At 48.3% G+C, this 26,202-nt stretch overlaps 2 protein-coding genes across 2 annotated transcripts in view; both read left to right on the forward strand.

The window, feature by feature from the left end:
- The window catches only part of ST8SIA2 (ST8 alpha-N-acetyl-neuraminide alpha-2,8-sialyltransferase 2), a 76,535-nt gene extending 62,657 nt beyond the window's left edge, over positions 1-13,878 (forward strand). The window contains exon 6 of the mRNA XM_043434499.1: positions 9,378-13,878. Coding sequence (XP_043290434.1) covers positions 9,378-9,663 — 286 coding nt within the window. The 3' untranslated portion in view covers positions 9,664-13,878. The remainder of the gene's footprint in view (positions 1-9,377) is intronic.
- LOC122419710 (cysteine and glycine-rich protein 2-like) lies at positions 845-1,718 on the forward strand. The gene has a single exon (XM_043434500.1). It carries the CDS (start codon positions 898-900, stop codon positions 1,330-1,332), a length of 435 nt encoding a protein of 144 aa, XP_043290435.1. The 5' UTR covers positions 845-897; the 3' UTR covers positions 1,333-1,718.
- Positions 13,879-26,202: the final 12,324 nt, after the last annotated feature.

Raw genomic sequence — 26,202 nt, forward strand, 5'->3', positions numbered from 1 at the left:
CATTCTTGGAGATGTCCAGTCTGCAAGGCATGCCCCTTCCTGGGCTGTGGAAAGGGAAATCCGTATTATACGGTGAGTGTGTTAGTTTGCAAGGGCTCCCGTAACAAAGCACCACAGGGCGGGTGACCTAAAGACAGAAATGTGTTGCCCTACAGTTTTGAGGCTAGAAATTCTTCTGGGGGCTTTAAGGGAAGAATCTGTTCCACGTGTCTCTCTGTGGCTTGTAGGTGGCCGTCCTCATCATCCTCCCTGTGTGTCTGTCTCCAGCTTTAAGGACATCAGTTGGATTAGGTTAGAACTCAGTCTCATACCCTCACTCTAACTTGGTTATCTCTATAAAGACCTTTATCTCCAAAGGTCACATTCTGAAGTACTGGGAGATATGACTTCAATATACAAGTTTTTTTTTTATAAATTATTTTTAATTTTTTTTTTTTGATGTGGACCATTTTTAAAGTATTGAATTTGTTACAATACTGTTTCTGTTTTATGTTTCGGTTTCTTTGGCCACAAGGCAAGTGGTAGTAGTTTGCCCCAGTCTCCTCCGGCGAACACAGATACAGACGTGAAAGTGTGTTCCATGGTGGAGGTTTAGTCACTAAGTCGTATCCAACTCTTTACCACCCCTGTTTGGACGGTAGCCCGCCAGGCTTCTCTGTCCATGGGATTTCCCCAGGCAAGAATACTGGAGTGAGTTGCCATTTCCTTCTCCTGTGGATCTTCCCAATCCAGCGATCAAACCTGGGTCTCCTTCATTGCAGGCAGTTTCTTTACCAACTGAGCCACCAGGGAATCTCATGGTTGTGTTACCCAAAGAAAGGGAGGAAGGCCAGACTCCCTCTGCCGTTTCTGCGACCTGTTCTCGAGCGCTCAGCGTGGTCCTCCTTCCGATTCGAGATGCCTGTCTGGGGAGGCGGCAACAAGTGCGGGGCCTGTGGGAGGACCGTGTACCACGCCGAGGAGGTGCAGTGTGACGGCCAGAGCTTCCACCGCTGCTGCTTTCTGTGCATGGTCTGCAGGAAGCATTTAGATAGTACGACAGTGGCAATTCATGATGAAGAGATCGACTGCAAATCCTGCTATGGAAAGAAGGATGGGCCAAAAGGCTACGGGTATGGCCAGGGCGCAGGAACGCTCAACATGGACCGGGGTGAGAAGCTGGGCATCAAGACTGAGAGTGTTCAACCTCACAGGCCGACGACAAACCCAAACACTTCTAAATTTGCTCAGAAATACGGAGGTGCCAGGAAGTGTTCCAGATGTGGGGATTCCATATATGCTGCCGAGAAGATCATTGGAGCGGGAAAGCCCTGGCACAAAAACTGTTTCTGATGTGCTAAGTGTGGGAAGAGTCTTGAGTCAACAACTCTGACTGAGAAAGAAGGTGAACTCTATTGTAAAGGATGCTATGCAAAGAACTTTGGGCCCAAGGGATTTGGCTACAGCCAAGGGGCAGGAGCCCGTGTTCATGCTCAGTAGAGGTGCAAACCCAGAACCGAGAAAGATCACACACTGAGAATCTCTACATAATCTAGGCACAGATAATCTAACACTAAACTACGGTGAAATTCTACAGTACTGAAGTACGTATGTTGCCCTGTACTTGGATAGGCTGGCTGACTAGTAGGAAGACAGGACTATATCTTTTCACTTTATTCATCTGTATTTCAAGAACTATTTCTTTTACATTTTAAATAAAACTTCAGCTTGAAAAAAAAGAAAGGGAGGAAGGACTGGGGTGTTAAAGCACAGATGGCATTTGGTCATTTTTAATGGATTGTCTTTTTTCTTAATAGCAGTGTACATAGTCCAAAGAAAAAGTCAAATAGTACAGAAGGATTTCAAGTGAAAAGTGAGCCCTTCTCCACAGAGACAGCCTGTTAAACTGGTTTTTCTATGTGTAACCTTCCAGAGATATCCATTTTCACACCTTAGGGAACATGTTTTAAGTACTGCATTTGCTAAATTCTGAAAATTATTCCATATCGACATGCACCACCTCATTCTCCTTCACAGCTGCCTAACAGTCCGCCGTATCTGGACCATAATTTCTGTAAGCAGAAGGCATCAGTGGGCATCACAGCCTTTTCCAATCTTCTGCTGGTATAATCATTATTACAGAGATCATCCGAGTCTGACATCTACACACATATGTATGTATGTAGGCTTGCTTTTTAGATGTGCTGTTGCTACAAAGAGATGGTTTTTGCTACACACATTGTTAGTTTTCCTAGAGATTGCCAAATTGCCCAACCTAGAGGTAGGTACCAATTTCCACTTCCACCTATGATTATTGAAAATGCCTGTTTTCCCTTAACCTCGCCAACATGACATATTATTAATACCTGCTATCTCTGCCAATCTGGTGAAAAAAAGGACATCTGATTGTTGTGTGAAATTGGATTCCTTCCATTATGAATGAGGTTAAATGTATAAATATATATTTTCTGTTCGGAGTGGCATCAGTTTAGATTCTAGAATCTAGCCAGAAGGTGTTTGTTTTGTTTTGTTTCTTATTGTGCTGGGTCTTTGTTGCTGCTTGGGCTTTTCTCTGTTGCGGGGGGTGGGGCCACTCCCTAGCTGCGGTGCGCGGGCTTCTCATTGCAGTGGCCGAGCACAGGCTCCAGGGAGCACGGGCTTCCGTAGCTGCAGCATGTGGGCTCAGGAGTCATGGCTCATGGGGCTCTAGAACACAGGCTCAGTAGTTGCAGCGCACGGGCATAGTTGCTCCAAGGCATGTGAGATCTTCCCAGAACAGGAATCAAACCCGTCTCCTGCATTGGCAGGCTGATTCTTTACCATTGAGCCACCAGGAAAGCCCTAGCCAGAAGGTTTAAACCCCCAGGAAATGGTTTTGCCAGGTCCCTACATGGCCCCTAGGGACATATGCAATACCTGTGTGAGTGTGGCTGTCTTTTGACTCTCTGAGCAGGGAGCTCCCCGACCCATATGTAGCAGGAGGAACCCGTTAAGTAACCAGCATCTTGTTTTTCCTCCTTTCTTTGGGCAGCATACTGTCTAGGATGCTGTAAACCTGCCTTTCACATGTGAGGATTCAGTGTCTGCCCAGAAGGGTTTAGGGTAAGGCCGGACTCCACCTCTCCTGCCAGTTCCCCCAAAGGGAGACACTAGCCTCTACTTGCTCATCTTCACTCATTGCTTCATTAAATAAAGATTGTGAAGCACCCACTTTGTGGATGAGCTATACTCAGATCTGGGGTAATATGGAAGCAGAAAGTCAACCCACTTGTCTTAGAAATTTAAATTGTAGGGGAGGAGAAAGACAAGTAAGCAAGTCATTATAGTGTGGTTGGTGCTACGATAGGAAAAGAACAGCACACAGGACACAGAAGCATCCAGCTAGGTCCTGGAAGGCTTCCTGCAGGAAGTGGCATTGAAGCTGAGACTATAAGAAGGAGTCAGGAGAAGCAGGAGGTAGTGGTGTCCTGGAAGAAGCCGGAAATCCCTGCTAATGGTGTGGCTGGGCACGCCAGATGGTGGGAGGGATTTCAGGCCCAGATCTCAAGGGCTTCACCAGTTGGGCTGAGGATATTGGATGTCCTCCTGTGGACCCCAGGAGTCACGGGGGCTCTATTGGTGGCATGGTCAGACTTGAGGCTAGCCTGGCTCACTGGAGTGAGAGTGCTGACTTGGGTAATGAACATGGAGGCCTGGAGACCAGGCATCAGCCTCAAGAATCCCCCGCCTCTGAAACAAGCCTCCGATCTCCACTTCCACAAAGCTGGAAAGCCGCATCCTGAGATCCCCCCAAGACACCAGAGCTTTCATGTGCTGCCACGGAAAGGACAGTGATGGGCTGTGGGGTCCCTGGACCACTGCTGGCTGGCGATGTAGTTGACGAGAGACCAGGCTGTCTGAGAGCCCTGCTCCTGGCTTTGCTGCTGATCTGTGCAAAGCATCCCCAAGAGTCCCTCCGCGACCACCTGTGACGCATTCCTGTTCCTTAGGGATGATATGAGCCATATCCCACGAAGTGCTCTCAACTTGGAGAAAGCCCTCTTGGCCACCTTTTCTGACCATGGCAACTGCCACGCTTGCCATGTGCTGAGCATGGGAATCCAGGGAGAAAGACAAAAAAGGCAGTTTGGCGATGATTTTTGGCCCTCCTCATTTATTGCCGTCCACGCTCGTAAAACATGGCGCTTAATCGTCTTGGCAATTGGGGTAACCACTTTGAAAAATAATTACTGCTTTCTTGGAGATTACTTTGCCTTCTAATTAAAACCTCCAGACTGGGATATTAAAGGTGCATTGTCAGTGCAGCATCCCGGATACACCCAGCTAACCTCATTTGGGAAGGCAAAATTAATTAGTCTGTGTTTTAACACCCAGCTGTTATCCTAAGGAAAAGAAATCGTCTACAAGTCGGCCACGCACACCGTCTCTAAATTGGCCAGGGTGGCTGAGGAGAGATAAAGGAAATGGAGAGTGATTTGTTCCTGCATCACCCTGCCGGCTTCTAGAACAAGCTGCTCGTTAGACGGCGGCCCCATGTCCCTGTCAGACCTCGCTCAGGAGTTCTTGTTTACCCAGACAGGCAGAATCGGAAACGAGAGGGTCCCTCCTGCCTCTGCGCTCAGTTCACTCTGGAGCCTCTCCTGCTCCTAATACCTTTCCCTGAGTGATCCTGGGCAGCAGATCTGAGAGGCTGGGCCTTTCTCTTCCTGTCCCAGCCGATCAGACTCACAAAGCTGCGTGCACTGCTAGCCGCCCCTTCCTTTTCTACCACTTCCCCTTTTTCAGTTCCATTTAAGTCCAACACTGGCCGCGCGCCGTGGAAGCTGGGATAATCAGTTCTAGTTTATACTATAGTAACAATCCCTGGAGCGCTTGTGGTTTCGCACAACAGAAGTTTCTCATCCTCGCAAAGTGTGATGCAGGTTGGCGGGGGCTCTCTTCCAACCAGCGATTCAAGGACTTAGGATTCTTCTATCTTAGGCTGACATCTTTCCAGGAGTCACTGAGGTTCTCCAAGGCAGGAGAAAAAAAGCACTGGAGGAACCATTAGTCCAGCAGGGGGCCATCTCCGGCTGCAGCCTGTTGGCCAGAACTGGTCACGTGACCCCAGCTCCTTGACAAGGGATGCTGAGAGATGTAGGCGAGCCCAGGGAAGACTGGTCGAGTGATGCTGTCTCTGCCACAGTGGCTTGCCTGCAGCACACACCGCGCCAGGGGCCTCTGATCGCCCCACAAAGGAGGGTGAGGCATGGCCCCCATTCCTGGGGAGATCACAGTGTAGTTTCGAGTGGAAGCCCAACCCAGACAGTCATGAAGGATCAGCCCCGGTTGAGAAGCACAATAGGAAACATGGGAACAAAACGCATGGTAATAACGGGGGAATGACTAACTCAGTTTGAGCAGAGGAGAAGAGAGGGGAACAAAGGGAGAATTTCCAGGAAGACGTGATTCATGAGCTTAATTTGGGGGCGGCGGGGGTGGGGGCAGAGTTCACCCAGAGGACACATAGGGGACAGGCGTATCTGTGAGGAGGGCACAGCACAGGTCTGGGTAACCTCAGACCCACCTAGGAGCTACCTGGACGTTTCCCCACTGATTTCATTCTTCCCAGCCCCTCTCTGGGCAGAGCATCGATAGCCAGGAAAAAAAAAAAAAAGTAATCTCTAAAGGTCTTACCCTGCTAAAGCCTTGCGATCAGAAAATAAACAAACTGCAAATCCCGAATATGGCATGTGGCTGTTGTTGGGCTTGAATATCTCAGAAAGTGAGCAATCTGTGAGATGCTCCCTTGTGGGGACACAGCCCATGGCTCATGTGTCTGGATAGCGTCAACAGCGGCTGCAGCCAGCTCATCTCAGCCCCGACACCCTCCCCCGCAGAATCACCATGGCGCACAAACAGCCCAGGAAACAGGAGCGGGGAAGCTGCACTTATCCGAGCTCTGTGTGACCAGCTGCGTGAGAAGTTTGCCTCTTCTCAGGCGGGTCACCCTGGATTCTCATTTTTCCCTCTGTACATTGAGAGACGAAAACGAGTTTGATCCAGGAGACCCGTGGATTACTCACAGATGTGGTCTACTAACTCACTCAAGAGGAACCCATGTGATTTTTTTTTTAATGTTTTAAATTAGTTGCCAGCATTTAAAAATTTGGATAATTTGCTTGAAAATCCAGATTTCGGATAGCTTTGAAAAAACTAGAAAACTTGACACCACACAGGACAACCGTAAAACCGGGCGCCCTGTTGGATGCCGCAGGCCACGCTGCTCCCGGTTTCCTTGGCAACACAGAGGCCAGTGTCAGTTTTCCCTCCACACGTGTCCCAGCTCGCTCTGTTATATCCCCTTGCCAGGTTGTTAAGCTGGATGAGTTCTCCAGGCCCAGTCGTCTTTAAAACTCCGTGACTATGCCTCATGCTTACTTTTACCCCTCTCTTTTCTCTAAGTAAGTCTCCTTCTTAGGTTCTTGTAGCAGAACTGCCTCCCAGTTAGAGCAGGGCTTCTTAGCCTTGGCTGTACAGTTGAATTTACTGGGGGAGGTTTTTTTAAAAATCTCAGTGTCCAGGCTGCACCTGGATGGTGGGAGCCAGGCTTTGGTCCTCTTAAAGCTGCAGGCGATTCCAGTGGGCAGCCTAGGGTGAGAAGCGTTGAGTTAAAGCTGAAAGTGCAATGGACTAGCTCAGGAGGGGATGAGCTCCCCGTTGCTAGAGATGGTTAAGCCGACATAGATAAGCACTTAGCAGGGACCAGCTGCTGCTCTTGTGGATCCTTCTCCTCCTTGCACTTTCCCTGTCTCCCTGTCACAGGGTCCCCACAAGCTCAGCTCAGTGCCATTGAGCCTGCACATTACACTTACAGGACTTCAGGAAATCCCTGACCATCCAATAATTAAGACTCCACACACAGCACAAGGGGCACGGGTTTGACACCTGATCAAGGAAGATCTGGCATGCCATGCGATGGGGCCAAAATTTTTTTTAAATCAAAAAAAATAAAGGGGCTCAGCATAGGGTAAGTGGAAGGTTTTACTAGAGATAAAGAGGTTGGACCACACTCTCATTCTAAATCCAAGCAAGAGAAAAACCATGATGGGAAACAAAAGTGATGACAACGAGAGTGGCTGTTTTCCCACTTCTGGATTATATGGAACTTGGAGGCTGTCTTTGTTGTTGTTTAGTCGCTCAGTCATGTCTGAATCTTTGTGACCCCATGGACTGTAGCCCACCAGGCTCCTCTGTCCATGGGATTCTCTAGCAAGAACACTGGAGTGAGTTGCCATTCCCTCCTCCAGGGCATCTTCCCAACCCAGGGATCGAACCTGCATCTTCTGCATTGGCAGGTGGGTTCTTCACCACCAAGCCACCTGGGAAGCCCCCGGAGGCTGTCTTGGTGATCCCTTGGTCTGTGCCCCGTCATCGTATAAACGAGAAAAGTCGGTTCAGCAGGGAGAAGCAACTAGCTCAAGGGCACACAGGTGGCTGTTGACAGAACTGTCACTGATACCCCCTTCCAACCTCTGTCCCTTAGTCGGTGAAATGGGGGTGGTTTCTTCCTGACTGTTCTCTTGTGCAGGTAAACTGAGGTCCTCTGTGCACGGAGGGAGCTCAGTGCCTCACTCACAGGAAGCCTTAGCCTAAGGCTCCACTCTTCCCCATACAGGAGACGTGGGTTCAACCCTGGGTCGGGAAGATCCCCTGGAGAAGCACATGGCAACCCACCCCGGTATTCTTGCCTGAAAAATCACATGGACAGAGGAGCCTGGCGGGCTACAGTCCATGGGGTTGCAAAGAGTCGGGCATGACTTAGTGACTAGACAACAACAAGCACTCTTCCCCACCCCGCCCCTGTCTCCTCTAACTCTCCTGGCAGACTCCGTTGCAGGACCCAGCCGCATAGGGCAGGCCACTGTTTGCTGCTCCCTCCCCCCAGCCTCCAGCCCTCCAGGGAAGCCACATGTGCTCAGAGATGGGCAGCCCACATCAGAGGGTTGAGGGGCCTGTGGGCAGGGATGGGAAGGAAACCTGATGATGCTTAGAAGGCAAGGAGATCAACCCCTGCCAAAGCCAGGCATGGCGCTAGGTGGTGGGCATCTTGCAAGAGGTGGCCCCTTATCTGAGTTGGCCAGAGCACTAAGATCGGCCACACCCGCGTGTGTGGTCTGTGGCTCTATTTAGCGCCATGACGGCAAGTGTGGCCACCACCTGGCCCTTTACAGAGAAGGTTTGCCAGCCCCTGCTTTAGATTTCAACAGGCCTGGGCTTCCCTGGTGGCTCAGTGGTAGACAATCCGGCTGCCAATGAAGGAGACACAAGAGACTCAGGTTCAGTCCCTGGGTCGGGACTGTGCCCTGGAGTAGGAAACGGCAACCCACTCCAGGATTCTTGCCTGGAAAATCCCACGGACAGAGGAGCCTGGCGGGCTACAGTCCATGAGGTTGCAAAGAGTCAGACACGCCTGAGCGCACACGCACTGCTATGCGCTGAGCTCGAGGCAAGGTCGTTTCCTTTCTACCTCGGTGACCTTGGGCAAGCCACTTCCATCTCTCAACCTCGTGTCTGCATCTGCATGTATTCATAGGCTTGTGTTCTTGACATCCAATCACATATATGAAAGCACAGAGCCTAAGGGCAGTTCCAATACTTGATAAATGATGGCTGTCACTATTTACAATAGCTAGGACATGGAAGCAACCTAGAGGTCTATTGGCAGATGGATGGATAAGGAAGTTGTGGTACATTTACACAATGGGATATTACTCAGCGCTAAAAAAGAATGCGTTTGAGTCAGTTCTAATGAGGTGGATGAACCTAGAGCCTATTATACAGAGTGAAGTAAGTCCAAACGAGAAAGACAAATACTGTATGTTAACATATATATATATGGCATTTAGAAAGATGGTACCAACAATCCTACATGCAGGGCAGCAAAGAAGACACAGACGTAGAGAACAGACTTTTGGACTCTGTGGGAGGAGGAGAGGGTGGGATGATTTGAGAGAATAGCACTGAAACATGTATATTACCATATGGGAAAGAGAGGACCAGTGCAAGTTGGATGCATGAAGCAGAGCACCCAAACCCAGAAGGATGGGATGGGGAGGGAGGGGGTGTCAGAATGGGGGGAACACAGGTATACCTGTGGCCGATTCATGTTGATGTATGGCAAAAACCACCACAATGTTCTAATTATCCTCCAATTAAAATAAATTAATTAAAATGGTGACTGTCAGTCCTCTGTGAAAGGACCTTGGAATCAGTCGCTCAATTGGTATCTGCAGTTCCTGGAGTGGCAAGAGGCAGGCTGTGGAGCAAGATAAAAATCCCCCCCTTCCTGGAAAGGATAATTCATAAACTCATGTTAATTTTTGTGCGTTTCTTTTTTTTCCACTTTTTTTCTCCAGATACTGGCTGACTAACAAAGTTCACATCAAAAGACCCACCACGGGGCTCTTGATGTACACCCTGGCCACGCGTTTCTGCAACCAGATCTACCTCTACGGCTTCTGGCCCTTTCCGCTAGATCAGAACCAGAATCCTGTCAAGTACCACTATTACGACAGCCTCAAGTATGGCTACACTTCCCAGGCCAGCCCCCACACCATGCCCCTGGAGTTCAAGGCCCTGAAGAGCCTCCACGAGCAGGGGGCTTTGAAACTGACTGTCGGCCAGTGCGATGGGGCCACGTAAGCTGGGCGCCCTATGGGACTCAGTGGCTCACGTTTCCTGCCAGCTACACCACAGGCAGATGGGAGTCGGGGTGGCACAAACTCTAGAACAAGCAGGCTAGTGGTTTTCTTTGTTCAAGTGTAAAACAGTGACCAGAATATATATATCTATTCCTGCATATATATATTGACCTGAGTATTTATAACTGTGTGGTGTTCATCTAGCATTAGGCAGATAAGCCACAAGAAGAAGGTGTGGAGAACCCACCTGGACCAGATTGAGACCCAGTGCATCTTTGGAGGCAGAAGGACTTGACATGAAAAGAAGCCAGTCCCACGACTTGGGATGGCACGCTGCCTCCCGGAATGGAGAGGTCTTTGGGCTCATAGGTGATTGGAGAGCCACCTGTGGACAGCTGCCCCGAGCCTCTGAGAAATGTGGATTCTAGGTGAGCCAAGACCCAGAGGGGAAAACTGGACCCATGTCTAACATGGTGCTGTCCTTAGAGCAGAGGGAGGTTGGCATGTTCAGCCCAGCAAAGGAACACATGGTCATCGAGGAGCGGAGGCCAAGTCAGAGCTTAGCACTTGCTTCTGTGAACTTAGAGTTGAACTGTCCACAGGATGAACCATGGTTGACCTGCCTGTCCAAGACTGACCTGCACAGATCTGGGGAGAAGGGTGGAGAAGACACGGTGGACAGATCATATTCCAGCTTTGCAAGAACCCCCAGGAACCCGGCACGGAGCAGGCAGATGACACCCAATTGCTAGGGTGTTCCAAGGCGTGTTTTTGAAAAATCACAACTCCCTACCAAGAGAGTTGGTGCTCTGGCCCAGAATAAGGCAAACGAGGGTCCCAAGTGTGGTGGTGGTTCTTTAAAGCAACTTGAGTCCATCATGGAGGAAGGGAAGCTGGGGTTTCATCCTCAGGGTTAGCCTCCTTCCTCGCCCTGTTAGAATGTCACTACAGGGACAGTCCTGTTCTCTTCGGCCACCAGGGAAGCCACTGCAAAAGCTTGAAAGGGCACGACAAAGATAAATGTCATCCTTCTAAAATCGCCTTTCTGGGTGCCTCGGGAGGCCCAGAATGTGAGGCCAGGAAGAACGGTAAGTGCCGCGCTCCGTTTCTCTGCGGCCACTGTGTTTGCTTCTGCGTCGTGCACGCTGCGGGGCCGCTGCAGCTAGACTGCTGTTTCACTGTCACTTTCTTGTCGCTTTCTTTTCCTGATGGTCACACTAGCCAGCACTGAGCTCCAACACTGAGGTTTTCAGCTCTCCGGGGAGAGGGTTCAACGTCCATCCCCACCTCCCTGTTTTCACAGAGGCAGTGATTTTAGAATTTGGTACAAACCCTATGAAGATGAAGAGTTCAGACTTTTTTTAAAACCCAAATATCCAAATGCAGTATCCACATACTGGATATAATCTCCCTGGGGAAACCTTGGCTCCATGCGGATAACTTGGGGCTAGAATCACAGGTCACGTGTATATGAGCATTAGCCAGCTTGATTTGTTAGCTTCATTCTCTTGCCTGATAAATAAGTGTTTTAAAATCTACTTGAAAGATAAGTTTAAAAAACAACACCACCAACATTGTCTTGAAGGTGAAGGGAGTTAAGAAAAGGGATCAAGATCCGCTTCCAAGCCTAGGAGGCCAGACATAATCAATGATGATTCAGAGCAGGACATTTGCTCGAAATTAATGCCTGATGGGAAGCCAGTGGGGGTGGTGGAAGGATGCTCGGAACCTCTTAACCCCACACGCGGACGCTCCAGCTCAGAACCACATCCGCATCTCTGTGTTACCTCCCTTGTTGTTGTTCTTGTTGACACTTGAAGTCTGAGATTTGGGATTTGCATTGTAAAGTGAATATTTTAAAAAGCAACAGCCCTCACAGCCTCTGTGGGAGCAGAGTGGTTTGGACTTCTCACAAGAAGTGGAAATTAACGTCTCGTATTTTGCACTTCTCCCGGGCCTTTCACCCTTAAGATCTCAGAGGCCCTGGAAGACGTTTCCTTGTTGAAGCCTCCAGCATCCTGGGGAACAGGCAGAATTTCCAGGCTCAGGGGATTAGCCAAGGCCTTGGGTTCCAGCAGGTTCCAGTGGCAAGTGCAGAGAGGAGCCTCATGTCATGTCCGTAGTCAGCCCTGCGTCCATCTTCCCGTCAGTGTTCCCCCCTGCAGGGGAGTCAAGGGGCCAGAGCTCTTTTTAAAACATGGCTTTCTTTCTGTCTCTTCTTGGTCTTGGTTCCTTAAACTGAAACTAATAGAGTTGAAGGGGCAGGGACCGTCTGCCTCTGGGCTCTCTATAGAGAATGCTGGGGACCCCGGACAGTCCACGTGTCCCCACTCCCAACCTGCAGGCTGTGCCGCCAAAACACTTCGGCTATGTGATGGCAGGAGCTCCGAGGCCTTGGCTTCCCCTCCCCATTCACCCCTCTCCATCTGAGCACCGCGATCAGGAGGCAGCCGTCTTCTGCTACTTAGAGCTCAATTTGCCTGAGAGTCCACAGTAGCGTCTGACCCAGCCCGGCTAGCCTGGGGCAGCCCCAAGGAGTCCCAGTCTGTACCTGGTATCCGGTACCCTGATCTGCTGCCTTGTAACAACAGTGGCCACAGGCCTCCGGGAGCGGGTGCTCCCCCTGACCCTCAGTCATCCCCAGTCCCCTCGTCCTCACCCACCCTGAAGCCCCTCAGCCCTTCTGCGTTCTCCTCAAGCCCCCAGATGAGCCGCTCTTAGCCTGCTCCTTTGCTGCAGAGATGGAACCATCTGAAATGCAGTGTCTCCTCCAGATCTTTTGGCCTCCCTGCTCCCCTTTCACTGCCTTCCTCCCATTTCTGAGGGGACATCCAGCCCCTTGCTGGTCCTCAGCCACTCTGCCCTCTGTGCTCTCTCTCCACCAACGGGCACGCACCCGCCCGTCCTGACCCGCGTGGCCTCCCCCCTTCATCCCCAGGCCCGGGAGGGGCTCTCTGGTGCTGGTGCCACCTTCCCTCTCAACCCCCTCTTGGCCTCCACGCTCCTGCAACCAGAGACTTCAGGTCAAAAGCCCCTTCTCATCACCAAGCCCTCTGCATTGCTCAGCCCCGCACTGACTCCTGGACGTTCCCTGTCCCCAGGATGCCCAGAAGGCCACATTCTCATGATTTTCCTCCCCTTTCCCATTGCCCCTTCATCGTTTATTTATGTATTTATTTATTTATGTATTTATGACTATTTATTGACTCCCTTAGCTTAATCTAGAGAGTAGCCATGGTAGACCTGACTGTTGTATCCCTCTCCCCCTTGGCCCACACTCAGACCTCCCCCACCGTGGCGTGCTCTCCTTGGGCCCCCTTTCATCACAGCCCTGCATGCTCTTTTGGCAACCCCCCACCTTGCTGTGAAGTCATCCTCCACTTCCTGCAGCTCAGCGCCTCCCTCGAGCTCCAGGCTTGACTGTACACTGCTCACTGATCATTCATCCCATCTGCTCTGGCGGTGCCAGAAACTCAGTCTCTCTGAGGCCAAACCTGTCATCTCTGCCTCCTCTTCTTCCACAGTCTCTCCACCCAGTTCTGAAACCCTGAAGTCATCTTGGTTTCTTCTGCATGCATTCCCTTGTTGCTCTTGCACCATCCTTGCCTTCTGGTTGCTCCAGCAATTTCAACATCGGTCTCCTCTCACAGGGCTCCTCTGGGCATGCTTGCACGTTCTCCAGTCTATCCTAAACATTCCTAGAGATTTATCTTTTTAATCTCCAGCCATTCACAAACTTTTAAAATCATGTGCAAGTCTTTGTCCTGACGTCACAGGCCATCCAAGAAGGCCCCATCCTTCCTTTATACCCTGTGCTGGTCCATCTAGAATGGTCGTCATTCCTCAAAGAGGCGCCAGGTCTCCCTATCTCTGTGCCTTTGGTCTTGCTTTTCCCATCCCCTGGAACACTGTCTTCTGGTTCCTTCAAGGCCCATGCAGAAACCACATCTTTCATGAAGCTCCCCTGATCGACCAACCACTGGGATCTCTCCATCCACTGAACCACCATAGCACTTTATTTGTACCTTTCTCATGGCACTTACCATATTCTGCCTTGTATTATAGTTATTGTGCACTTGTCTTATGACCGTTCTTAGATTGTAAGCTCGCCAAGGGCAGGGACCGTGTTTTATTCATCTATGTCCATCACGGCACCCGGGGTGGTGCGTAGCACACAGCAATTGCTCAATAAATGTTTGTTGGATTAAATCCTTAATGCCTATCAAGGACTATATAATTAAGAAAATCATTTTGCCTCATATGATGCCACAGGAACCTCCAAAGAATCAGTGAGTTGAGAGGATACAGAAATCATTATCCCCACTGTGTAGATCATAAGACTGAGGCAAAAACCATGTGAAGCCACACAGGTCACCAAAAGAATTTGCATCCAGGTCTTCTGGTTCCCACTTCAGGGCTTTTTCTGTTGATCAGTGCCGCTGAGTCACTGTAAACTGAAAACCGACCCAAGGCACAGTCCTGGCTCTCGTGAGTCTGGGCATCAGTCAGAGAGTCAGGAGAACCTCGGTGTGAACCGCCGCTTGTGTGCCCAGCGGCACAGGTGAAATCTCGCTCTGTTTTGGAGAGGATAAGAGCCCTTCAGGTTTTTCCAGGCCCAGGGGGTGGAGCTGTGGGACCTCATGAATCATTCCCACTGCCTTTGTCACAGGGCAGAAACTGTCCGTCCAGATGGCAAAAGAGACTACCCGCTCCACGGGAGCTGCTGTTTGATAAATCTCTTCATGCCTAATTAAGGCTCCCCTTCCAGAATGAATAGAATAGGAAGGGGAGTGAATGATGCCAGTCAGATGGGGCTCCAGACGCGCGTGCTGCCTCCTACATGCCCTGATCGCATTCCCGGTGACGCTGACAGCCTGCCCCAGCCTGTCCTGCTCTCACCAGCGCTGCGGGGTGTCACCATCTCCTCCCATCTTTATCCCCATCCTTTTGTTTTCTCCTCTCCAGGGCTCTTTCCCTTGGTACCCACCAAAATCAGGTGGGTACTTGGAGAGCCAAGTCACAGCTCTTTTTGGGAACCCGAGGCTTGGCCTAGAGCAATGGAGCAAGGAGGCAGAGGGGCCCTCAAGGCCGTTGAACAAGCTGTTCTGGTGGCGGGGGGAGGGCATCCACAGCAATGGGAGGTTTCCATGGCTACTGTAGAGAAGCAATGTTTTCGTTGCCCTTGGGCCTCATGATGAGGGCAGGAGTCTTATTTCCATTCTTAGGTGGTGGGGCCAGTTTCCACACAGTGCATCGAGCTCGCCAACCTCAGATCATCCAGATCTGTAGCCAAAGTTCAACAGACCCACCCAACAAAGACGCTGAAGATCCTTGGTGGCCTTTCTCGGTCTTCCTTGCCACTTCCCCAGCCATCCATCGCACGTCCCCCTGGAACCTGGGGTGGGAAATGGGGTTCCCAAGGTGTTTAAGAAGTGTGTCAAGAAAACACCAAATACTGTAGCCATGAAGATGAGTCCAGCGTTAAATATTAAACATGCTTCTCTAACACTGATCCAGCACCAGCTGTCCGCAGCCAGACCTTGGGGAGGTAATAGATTATGAGGAGCTGGCAGCCAGGCTCTGGGGAGACAGCCCCGTGTCCCGTGTGGACCAGGCAGGCCAGGCCCAGCCAACGAGGAGTGCAGATTCCAGGTGAGTCAGGGTGAGACTCATGCTGCAAAACACCTCTTTTAGTTCAAAGCATCGTCATTTTCTAAACCGAGGTTGTCACACTGGAGCTGCTGGGCCGCCTTTGAGATGGGATGGCCAACTCAGCACCCTTTGAAAGGAAGACCCATTTGGGAGCGATCTGCTTCACTCAAGGAAAGCCAAGATGGAGCTTTCTCATCCTGATGGCCAGAGTGCATGTAACTCAGTGTAGCAACTGAGGCAGCTCCTCATGCTCAGGAGTATCTCTAGGCAAGAGCTCTGGGACGGGTACCAAAGGATCCAGTTCAACAGCCCGGGGAACATGGATGAGACACTCAACACTGGTGCCTTCTCAGCTGTAAAATGGAGAAGATATCTAACTACATCTAACCAGCTCCTTGCAGGAGTTATTGTGAAAATGCAGATAAAGGATTGGGCAGAGAGGGAAGTCCAGTGGGGGTAGGTAGGAGCAAATGAAATGCATGCAGCTCTGAGTTTCAGAATTCTACTCATGCAATTGCCCTGCTTAAAGCTGTCAGTGGCTTTCCTTCACCCTGGGAAGAAAATTCAAAGCATCTTTTCATTGCTCATGTAGTCTTGAATGCTTCTCTACCCTATGGCTCCCTACATGCCAGCCACACAGGCTTTTTTGCTTCTCCTCGGACTTGCCACGCCACACTCATTTCAGCCTCAGGACCTTTGCACATTCTGTGTCCTCTACCTGCAAAGCTTCTTCTCCAGATCCTTGCAGGACATCTCTGCCTTGTCTTTCAAGTCTCAAACTGAATGTTACCTCCCGGAGTGACCATCCCTGATCTCTGAGTCAATCACTCTCTATTACATACACATTGTTCTGCTAGGTGGTCCTTAAAAACCATCTGAATCATCTCACTTATTTTGTAGTTCTCAACCCTGGGGAAGGGCTTCCCAGGTGGCCCTAGTGGTAAAGAACCTGCCTGCCAATGTAAGAGATGTAAGAGATTGGGTTCTATCCCTGGGTCTGGAAGATCCCCCAGAGGAGGAAATGGCAATACTCCACTCCAGTATTCTTGCCTGGAGAATCCCATGGACAGAGGACTTTGGCAGGCTACAGTCCACAGGGTCGCAGAGAGTCAGACACGACTGAAACAACTTAGCACAACATATACAACCCTGCAGAAAATTTGTAACAGACCCCCTTGCCAAGGCCACAGTGGGGTCCACAGTATCTCTAGAAACGAATGAGGGGCTCCGTATTAAAAACAAACAAACAAACAAAAAAACACCCTCTAGTGCAGAGCCAGGGTTGGGAAACCCTGACGTATTTGCTATTTGCTCCCTGGTTTATTGTCCGCCTGCCCTTCTAAGATGTTCAGTGGGGACTTGTTTTCCATAGCAGTTGCTTGTGCCCTGGGTAGCGGAATTGGCCACCCTCCAGGGTTATGGATAATGTCTCTACTAGGGGTGCTGGCAGCAGACCGCTTTCCTGGCCCTCTGCGGAGGCGCAGAGTAGCTCTGAACTCTCCTGGTGACACTTGGTCCCTGTGGTCCCCCAAGTGGATGGCCAGCATAAACCCTTTCCCTGAGCTCTGGCTGGTAGTTCTCTAGTCCAGCTCTTCATCTTCAATTTGTCTGTTCTCTGTGACAACCTCTACTACTGAGAGGAAGCATAACTTGGAAAGAAGCCCTAGGGACTGAGTCCACATACCTTTGAAGGCAGCTCCCCTTCCCTCTAAACACACACACACAGACACACAGACACTCTGGCCCCTCCCCTCTCATATACCCAAAGATTGGTGAGCACCCAGTCCTGGGGGAGTTGTCGGGTGTAGTCCACATGCATGGTACCCAACCCCCAACAGTGGGCCACTCAACAGATGGAGTGAGCAGGAACAGGTAAGGAGGAGGCTCCCAGTGTGCCCAAGGACATCTGCTTTCAGTCATTCATTCAATTTCAGGGACACACTGCGTGCCAGCAAGGAGTTAGCCCTGTTCCGGGCACTGTGGGAGATCTAACCTCTGCCCCTGGAGGCTCAAGTCTAATGGGACAATTATGCACAACTGATGGCCTGCCAGCCTGCTAAGTCACTGCAGTCATGTCTGACTCTTTGCAACCCACTGTAGCCCAGCAGGCTCCTCTGTCCGTGGGATTTCCCAGGCAAGAATACCGGAATGGGTTGCTGGGCCCTGCAGGGCATCTTCCTGGCCCAGGGATCCAAATCACGTCTCTTATGTCTCCTGCATTGGCAGGCGGGTCCTTTTAACACTGGCGCCACCTGGGAAGCCCAACCAATGGCAGAATGAGATAAAAGGGAACCACTTATCCAAGCTGGGGGGATTTAAAGCAGGTTTCACAGAGGAAATGCTGGATGAGCTGGGCCTTGAATGAGTGAAATTTTGAGAAATGGACAGACTCTAGACTACCCATTCTAGGAAGTTTCCCCTCTCCTTGGTGACAGCAAAGGACAGGGGATGACTCAAGCATATTGTTGCCATATTGTTGCCAATTTCCGCCAGTTCACAGAAGCCACCAAAGGCATCAACTGTGCTATCATTGGTCCAGCCACCCCTCTAGATCCAGATGCTGTCCCTGGAGAGACCACCTGGATCCATGAGATCCTTGATTTGTGTGTGGTAATGGTCTCTGCCGAGCCAGGAGAAGGAAGGACAGGGAGCTGCCCTCTCCGTCGGCAGCTGAGGTCCACAGAGTCAGCTTATTTCTTGCAATCCAAGCCCACCCTCCGTGCCCTCATCCTCTTCCCATGGTGCCTTCCCCCGAGGTACGGCTACCAAGACCTTGGTGTTACACTTCTAGTCCATTACCTTGGTTGGTTTGCACTTCTCACTGTAAAACCCATCACCCATCCAGTCCTTGAGGAAATGCTGCAGCATTTCCCAGAATGGCAGTTAACTCCAGAAGCCACTGAAGCCCCATCCTCTCCTGGTCTCTCCGGGGGAGGACTGCAGTCCTTTGCTGCTCACCAGTGGGAGTCAAGTGGATAGAACGGAGGCGCTAAAGATGCAAGTAGTGGCAGCTCTTGCACTGGGCTGGGGGAGGGGGTGGGCAGGACGCCGTTCTTTTCCTTGCAGAAGACCCTCTAACCATGGCAGCTGGAGTGGGCTGGGGGGTGAGGAAGGGGGAAGGGGGGACTGCTGAGTGTGTTCCTGGCTGTGCCCTCCGCTCTACCCAAGCATCAGTCAACTGTGCTCTTGGACCTCCTCACTCTGGCCTTGCACTGCAGCGCCCTCCTCCTAATATCTTCTTTCTCCCAGTCCCTGCTATAGGGGATCTGCTCTCCTGATTTACTTAACACTTTTAATTCTATCCAGGTAATGGGCAGAATACGTCCATGTATAAATAAGGACAATCTTAAGTCTTTACAAACACCCTGAGTAGTTTCTTAAGAAATTATCATCAACATGTTCAAGCATTATCAACATGTTCATTGCTTATCCTAATATATGTGTATCCTCCAAAGCAGTAGATTATCTGATCACATCTACCCAATGGTAGAAAAAGTTGGAGTGAGAAGTAGCTAGACCCTTAATGCATTCTGGCATGGCAATTCAAAATTATACATGAAAGATGCCCAACCCAGCAATCACAAGTTCCTCCGGCTGTGTCCGGGATGAGCTCTGAGTCTGCTCCCCCTCACATCTGGAGCTGCTGGCATCACTATGCCCAGTCTCCAGCTACAGCATCTCCATTTCCCACTCCTTGTGACCTTGACTAGCCACATCCTCCCTAGTTTGTATCCATTCATTATGACCCTCTTCCATCTGGCCCAGTACACTGAGTGGACCCCAGAATGACTGAGCGCCCTGGCTCATCTCTGAATCTCTCCAAAGAAATTTCCCCTCTGTGGCTTAAAGTAAAAGTCGTTCAGTCATGTCTGACTCTTTGCAACCCCATGGACTGTATAGTCCATGGAAGTCTCTAGGCCAGAACACTGGAGTGGGTAGCCTTTCCCTTCTCCAGGGGATCTTCCCAATCCAGGGATCAAACCCAGGTCTCCCACGTTGCAGGCAGATTCTCTACCAGCTGAGCCACAAGGGAAGCATTGGGTGGGTTAGGTTTGTAAACATGGGAATTTCCTGGACTTCACCCTTAGGTACTCTACTTTCAACCAATCAGATGTGAGCGTTGGAGGAAATTGCACTCAAGCCTCAGAAGAAAATGGAAGCTCAGATCCAAGGAGCCACCAGGACAATTCAAAATATTGAAATTGTTCTCTCAACCCCAGTCTGATGGGGGGAACCATGAACAAATCATGGAAGAGACACACTCCTGTTACTGGTTCATATTTGCTTCTTTATCTTAACTGATTTTTTTGTAGAAAATAAGATAACAGACTCAGAGTTTAAAATAATGTTTTGTCTTAGGGAACCCTCCTACACGGTTGGTGGAAATGTAGGTTGGTGCAGCCGCTGTGGAAAACAGTGTGGAGATAGCTCAGAACACTAAAAATAGAATCACCATATGATCCACTAATCCCACTCCTCGGCATAAATCCAGACAAAACTATAATTCAAAAAAGATACATGCAATGCTATGCTCGTAACAGTACTATTTGCAACAACCAAGACAGGGAAACAGCCAAAATGTCCATTGACAGATGAATGGATAAAGAAGATGTGGTACATATATACAATAGAATATTACTCAGCCATAAAAAGGAATGAAATAATGACACTTTCAACAACATGGAGGCAACTAGAGATTATCATACTAAGTGAAGTAAGTCAGAAAGAGACAGATACCATATGGTTTCAATTATATGTGGAATCTAAACTGTGACACCAATGGACCTACCTGTGAAACAGAAACAGAATCGTGGACATAGAGAAGGGATTGGTGGCTGCCAAGAGGGAGGTGGTTGAGGGGGTGCTGGAGTGGGAGGCCGGGGTCAGCAGATGCAAGCTTTTATATATAGAATGAATAACAAGATCCTAGTGTAGAGCACAGAGAACTATATTCAGTATCCTATGATAAACCATAATGGAAAAGAATATTACAAATGTATAACTGGATCACTTTGCTGTATATCAGTAATTAATACAGCATTGTAAATCAGCTATACTTCAATTAAAAATAAGCCTTTGTCTTTACCAAAAAGCTGCATGGAAGAAGAGGGTGAAGTGAATTCACACAAGTAGAAGACACAACCCCGCGTCCACCGCTGAATGCATCAAAATTATAGGCTTTCTGTTACACCAAGTTGCAGCCTGAGATCCTCTCCATGAAGTGCCTTGTGGTCTGCCTGGGAGGAAAGGCCCATGCTTTTCTTCAGATAATAGAAAGACAAATCTTACCATTTAGCCAACTCTGAAAGGACTATTTGAACGGGGTGCAGATGACATTTATTTAATGTCACTTCTGAGGGCCAGGAGGTTTGCCCAGTAAAACGTTAAAGAGATATCATTTTATTGCAATTATAGGTTTCTGCCTCCCACCACAGGTTACGCGGGTGCATCTCTGTCTATTATGGAGTAAATCTCTTTATTTCAACCTCCCCTTCTCCACCTACAGTCTCATGTACATCAGTATGAGGAAGATTATTTTGCCACTCAGATTACATTTTTCTTTGTTCAATTCATTCTGCTTGAGATCATTCTGCTGTCAAGAATTCCCTGTCCAGTGGCAGCGAGAGAGAAATAATTTAAAATTTCACTTCTTACCCAGATGCCTATGACTTCCCATCCACTCTTCCGCAAGCTCTCCTGGTTAAATCTGAGCCAAGATTTTGCAAGAGTCTATCTTTCAGATTTTCAAATGTTCCTCTTTTTATTAGGAAAACATAAGATCATTCCTTCTGAACAGTCTTTCTATATTTTCCAAACTCAGATATGTTTGTAAGATTCAGCCAGGAAAACAGAAACCTATCTAGGTATTTTGAGCAGGAAGAGATTTAATGCAGGGAGTTAGAGGTTTGCAATATTATTGGATAAACAGAGATGATAAAGTCAGGGAAAACCAAAACTAACTTTCAGGAAATAAGAAAATACAGAGACCCCTAAAATGGCCACGGGTGATCTATGCTGCTCATCGCCATGAAGTACATCATCTTTAGAGGGTGGTGTGAGAAGACCCTGGCAAAAGCTCATGTCTACTGTCTTCTGAAGTTCATGTGATTGTCCAAAAATTTGCAGGTACAATAATGACTTCTGCTTTCTATTTTCTGCTTCTGAATCATGTTGAATGCCTCCCATTCTGAGTCTAAATCAGAATCCTGCTGATGAGGGATGCTGGGAAATGTAGTTCTCAGAATCCAAGCCCACAAACACAGCAAAGACTTTATAAGGAAATAGGGATGAATGTTAGTTTCCCACAACAAACACACCAAGTGTCCACATTTTTCCAAGTACTATGTTAGTGCGATAGACACCGATAGAAAGATAGAGACAACTCTTCTACATTTCCACATTTTCCACATGAAGAAGTGGAGCTCAGGCTTGTTAGGTAATTTGTCCAAGGACGTACAACCAACAAGTGAGAGTTGACCTCACTTCTGAGCCCACATTCTTTCTACAATGTTCTCCTGCCTCATATAATGTTTAGGACACAAACTTTCATAACCAATACTATCCTCTTGCAGTACATCTTCAGAAACTATCCAGGAATAAATTTCTCCTACTTCAGGAGCCAGTTTAGATGTCTTATTTCATAGCATTTCCATGCAGGTTTGTCTCCCCCCTCTCCAGTGATATTCTGCCTCAGATGGTCCTGATGCTGGATGTCCACATCTCCTCTACCAGTTTCCTTTTTTAAGAATTAATTTATTTCTTTTAATTGAAGGATAATTACTTTACAGTTCTGTGATGGTTTTAGCCATACATCAACATGAATCAGCCATAGGTATACAAGTGCCCCCCCAATCCTGAACCCCACCTCTCTCAGTTTCAACTGATCCTTAGTTGTCTGACGTTTGCTCACTTTCAACTTGATATTATTAACTTCCAAGCTAGTACATAGGGGAGTCCCCACAAGCCCCTACTTCAACTTCTAAGGCACCTCTTCAGAAGGTCTGTGATGACCTCTGAAAGTCTCTTGAGTCCCCAGTACAGTCTTTGAGGAAATACTAGAGTTTCCCAAGATTGCTTTCAACTACATAGGCCATTCAGGTGCAACTTGGCTATCACCTGATCTTTTTCAGAGATAATAGAAGTCTTCTGCCACCTTCTAATGGCAGTCAAACTAGACAGAGAAGAGGAGTTGAGGAGGAAAGAAGTGGCAGCTCCATAAATTACTCAGCTGGGCTAGCAGGAGCCTATGATTTTTCTTCTGCCCTAGAGACAAAACAGAGAAGGCAATGGCAACCCACTCCAGTACCCTTGCCTGGAAAATCCCATGGACGGAAGAGCCTGGTAGGCTGCCGTCTGTGGGGTCGCACAGAGTCGGACACGACTGAAACAACTTAGCAGCAACAGCAGAGACAAAAGTACCATTCTTGGTGACGAGGAGCAGGGTCTCAGCACCTAATGACGTCATCAGTCAGGATACCACTAAAATGAGTTTATCTCCAATTTCCCATCCTGAACAAGGGCATTATTCTTACCCTGCCCATGGACATGAAGTGCATACACTCTTAAATCCAAGCCCCCACCCCGCTTACAAGAGGAAGAGATGAATGCAGGAATAAATGTAGTTTGGTAAATAGTGGGGTGCTTCACAATTTGCTTTCTCAGTTAAAAAGGAAAGCAGAAGAACTAACAGGAGTGTCTCCCCTGAATCATATCTAGAGATGAGGGTAGAAGACAGAAGAGAAGCCCATTCTACAAAGTGGTGGCTTTTCAAAGCTCTTTAAGGTAACACCTTAAGTCCCCTACATACAAACCTTTAAGTCTCAAACTTGCAAAGATGTGAATGTGTGTTCCATCAACGTCAGGTGTGTGTGAGTGAAATCACAGCTTGCCCTCTGTCTCCTGTTGCTGACGACCCTTCAGCTCTACCATCTCCCGCCTCCTTTCCCTCCTCCATCACCAACTCTTTTTGCCTGTTCACTCGATGCCAGCCCCTGCATGCCAGCTGTTGTCCTGTACTACTGTACTTTCCAAGGTATTGTACTAACTTGCCAGGAGAAATAACAACTTCAGAGATGCAGACGACGCAGCTCTAATGGCCGAAAGGGAAGAAGAACCAAAGAACCTCTTGATGAAGGTGAAAAAGAGTGAAACAGCTGGCTTAAAACTCAGCATTCAAAAAACTAAGATCACAGCATCCAGTCTCATCACTTCATAGCAAATAGAAGGGGGAAAAGGGGAAGCAATGACATATTTTATTTTCTTGGGCTCCAAAGTCACCACGGATGATGATTTCAGCCATAAAATTAAAATACACTTGCTCCTTGGAAGGAAAGCTATGACAAACCTAGACAGCATATTAAAAAAAAAAAGACATCACTGTGCCCACAAAGGTTCATATAGTCAAAGCTATGGTTTTTCCAGTAGTCATGTACGGATTGGAGAGTTGGACCATAAAGAAGGCTGAGCACCAAAGAGTTGATGTTTTCAAACTGTGGTGCTGGAGAAGACTCTTGAGAGTCCCTTGGACTGCAAGGAGATCCAACCAGTCCATCCTAAAGGAAATCAACCCTTAATATTCATTGGAAGGACTGGTGCTGAAGCTGAAGCTCCAATATTTTGGCCACCTGATATGAAGAGCCAACTCATTGGAAAAGACCCTGATGCTGGGAAAGGTTGACGGCAAAAGGAGAAGCAGGCAGCTGAAGACAGAGTGGTTAGATAGCATCATTGACTCAAGGGACTTGAATTTGAGCAAACTCCAGGAGACAATGGAGGACAGGGAAGCCTGGTGCACTGCAGTCCAGAGGGTTGCAAAGAGTTGGACATGACCTAGAGACGGAACAACAGCAACTGTAAGATTAAAAATATTTTCTTTATTTTTGTTTGTTTTTTTATGTATTATTTGTGTGAAAAGTATTATAAACCTATTACAGTATAGTCCTATATAGACAATGGTGTTAGTTGGGTACCTAGGCTAACTTTGCTGGACTTAAGAACACACTTTCAGGACAGAATTCATTCGTATGTAAGGAATTTATTATAAATTGGCAGGAAAATCAACAAGACTGATGAAAAGATGCTGGAAGAAGCAAGGTAAAATCGAGACACCAACTCCACTCCTGCCTATACTAGATGGTGAATCTGAACTCAGCCTATTTAAAAAGAACACACACACACTGAGGGGGATCTAACCTTTTTCTAGAACAGGGGCACAAAGGAAAGCAGGCACTGCTTGCTTATGACTTACGCATCGCCCTTGCCAAGCCTGAGAGAGACTCAAGAACAATGACTTCCATTATGGAATTACAATGAAGCTTCCCAGGGAAACATTAAACATAGGTTAGATTCCAACCAGACTTTTACTCCTGCATGTGCTAGAGGCAGAAAGCCAGCCTAGATGGTGTGGAGGACATTGTTTCAGTCCCACAATTCCAACCCCTGGTTCCTATGCGTTACATCAGGGACTCCCATCAGAGCTCAACTCAGAAGGGCCTTAGCTGTACACCAGGGAAGAGGAAAATGTCAAACATTCATGTGTAAATCTGTTTATAAGGGCTAGACCCCAGATGACTGTGTTAAAAGCAGTGTCAATTAACTGAGTCCTAATAATCTTCCAAGGACTTCCCTGGTGGCTCAGCAGTAAAGAACACACCTGCAATGCAGGAGATGTGGGTTGGATCCTTGGGTCGAGAAGATCCCCTGGAGAAGGAAATGGCAACCCACTCCAGCATTCTTGCCTGGAGAATCCCATGGACAGAGAGGAGCCTGATGGGCTACAGTCCATGGGGTCACAAAGGTCAGATACAACTCAGTGACTAAACCACCACCACCAATAATCTTCCAAACACTGTACCAGAGTTCAGAAGCTAATTTCCAAGCGAAAAGCACTTGTTTGTCTTCCCTTTGGAAAGCACATGCAATGGCTCATTTCTGCTGGAGACAAAGTGAAGCCCGTGAGAGCCCAGTCCAGGCTGTGACTTCAACATCGTGTCTCTGTGTCTCACATACACCACCCCCTCCCCAATCTCCCTTCATCCTGCCATATCCTCCAAGAAGAAAAAAAGAACTGGCTAAATTACAATGTGTTCTGGAAATCAGCTCTTTTATGACTCCCTATAAAGAGAACAAAGTGGGCTTTCATCAAGCTTTAAATAAACCATTAAACAAACTCTTAAAACCTTAAGAGACACTCTGCCTCTTCCATGTTGAAAAAGTTTGTAATGAAGCCATACTGTGGTGGGAGGTGGGAGGGAGGTTCAGGAGGGAGGGGACATACATATACCTACGGCTGATTCATGTTGATGTGTGGCAGAATCCAACACAATATTGTAAGGTAATTATCCTACAATTAAAATAAATTTAAGGAATAAAATGAAATGCACTTTTAAAAAGCCACACTGTGCTTCTCTTTCACACCCTGAAGGTTTATAGTACCAGTTATAGCACAAGCTATGTTTTAGGTCTTGAGGGCATATTGGGTGGATGAATTTGTGATCTAGATAATGAGAAAGGAAAAGCCCTTGTCCGACTACACTGACCCTACTCCACAAAGCTTCCTTAAATTAACCATGTTCTGCCATCTACAGAAAATATTACAGAAAGCTAAAAAATCTGCTTATCACCCTAGCTAAAGAGGAGAAAGACAGCATGAGTAAAAATGCCCTTTCTGCTTCCTGAAAGATAGTTGGACAGAGCTGTCCCAAGTTCCAATAAAAACAATTTGAAGTAAGATGCATGCACAGTCCAGGTGTGGGTGTCCAATTGGAAATGGCGCTTTTTAAAAACTATGAGAATAAGTCTGCACCAAGATGGGGATTTAAAGCATCCATGTACCTCTACCTGCTTCAATATTAAAATATTTTAAAAGGGATACAAATTCATTGGCACC

The sequence above is a fragment of the Cervus canadensis genome, chromosome 17 (assembly GCF_019320065.1).
Source record: "Cervus canadensis isolate Bull #8, Minnesota chromosome 17, ASM1932006v1, whole genome shotgun sequence".
In the NCBI taxonomy this organism is placed as follows: domain Eukaryota; kingdom Metazoa; phylum Chordata; class Mammalia; order Artiodactyla; family Cervidae; genus Cervus; species Cervus canadensis.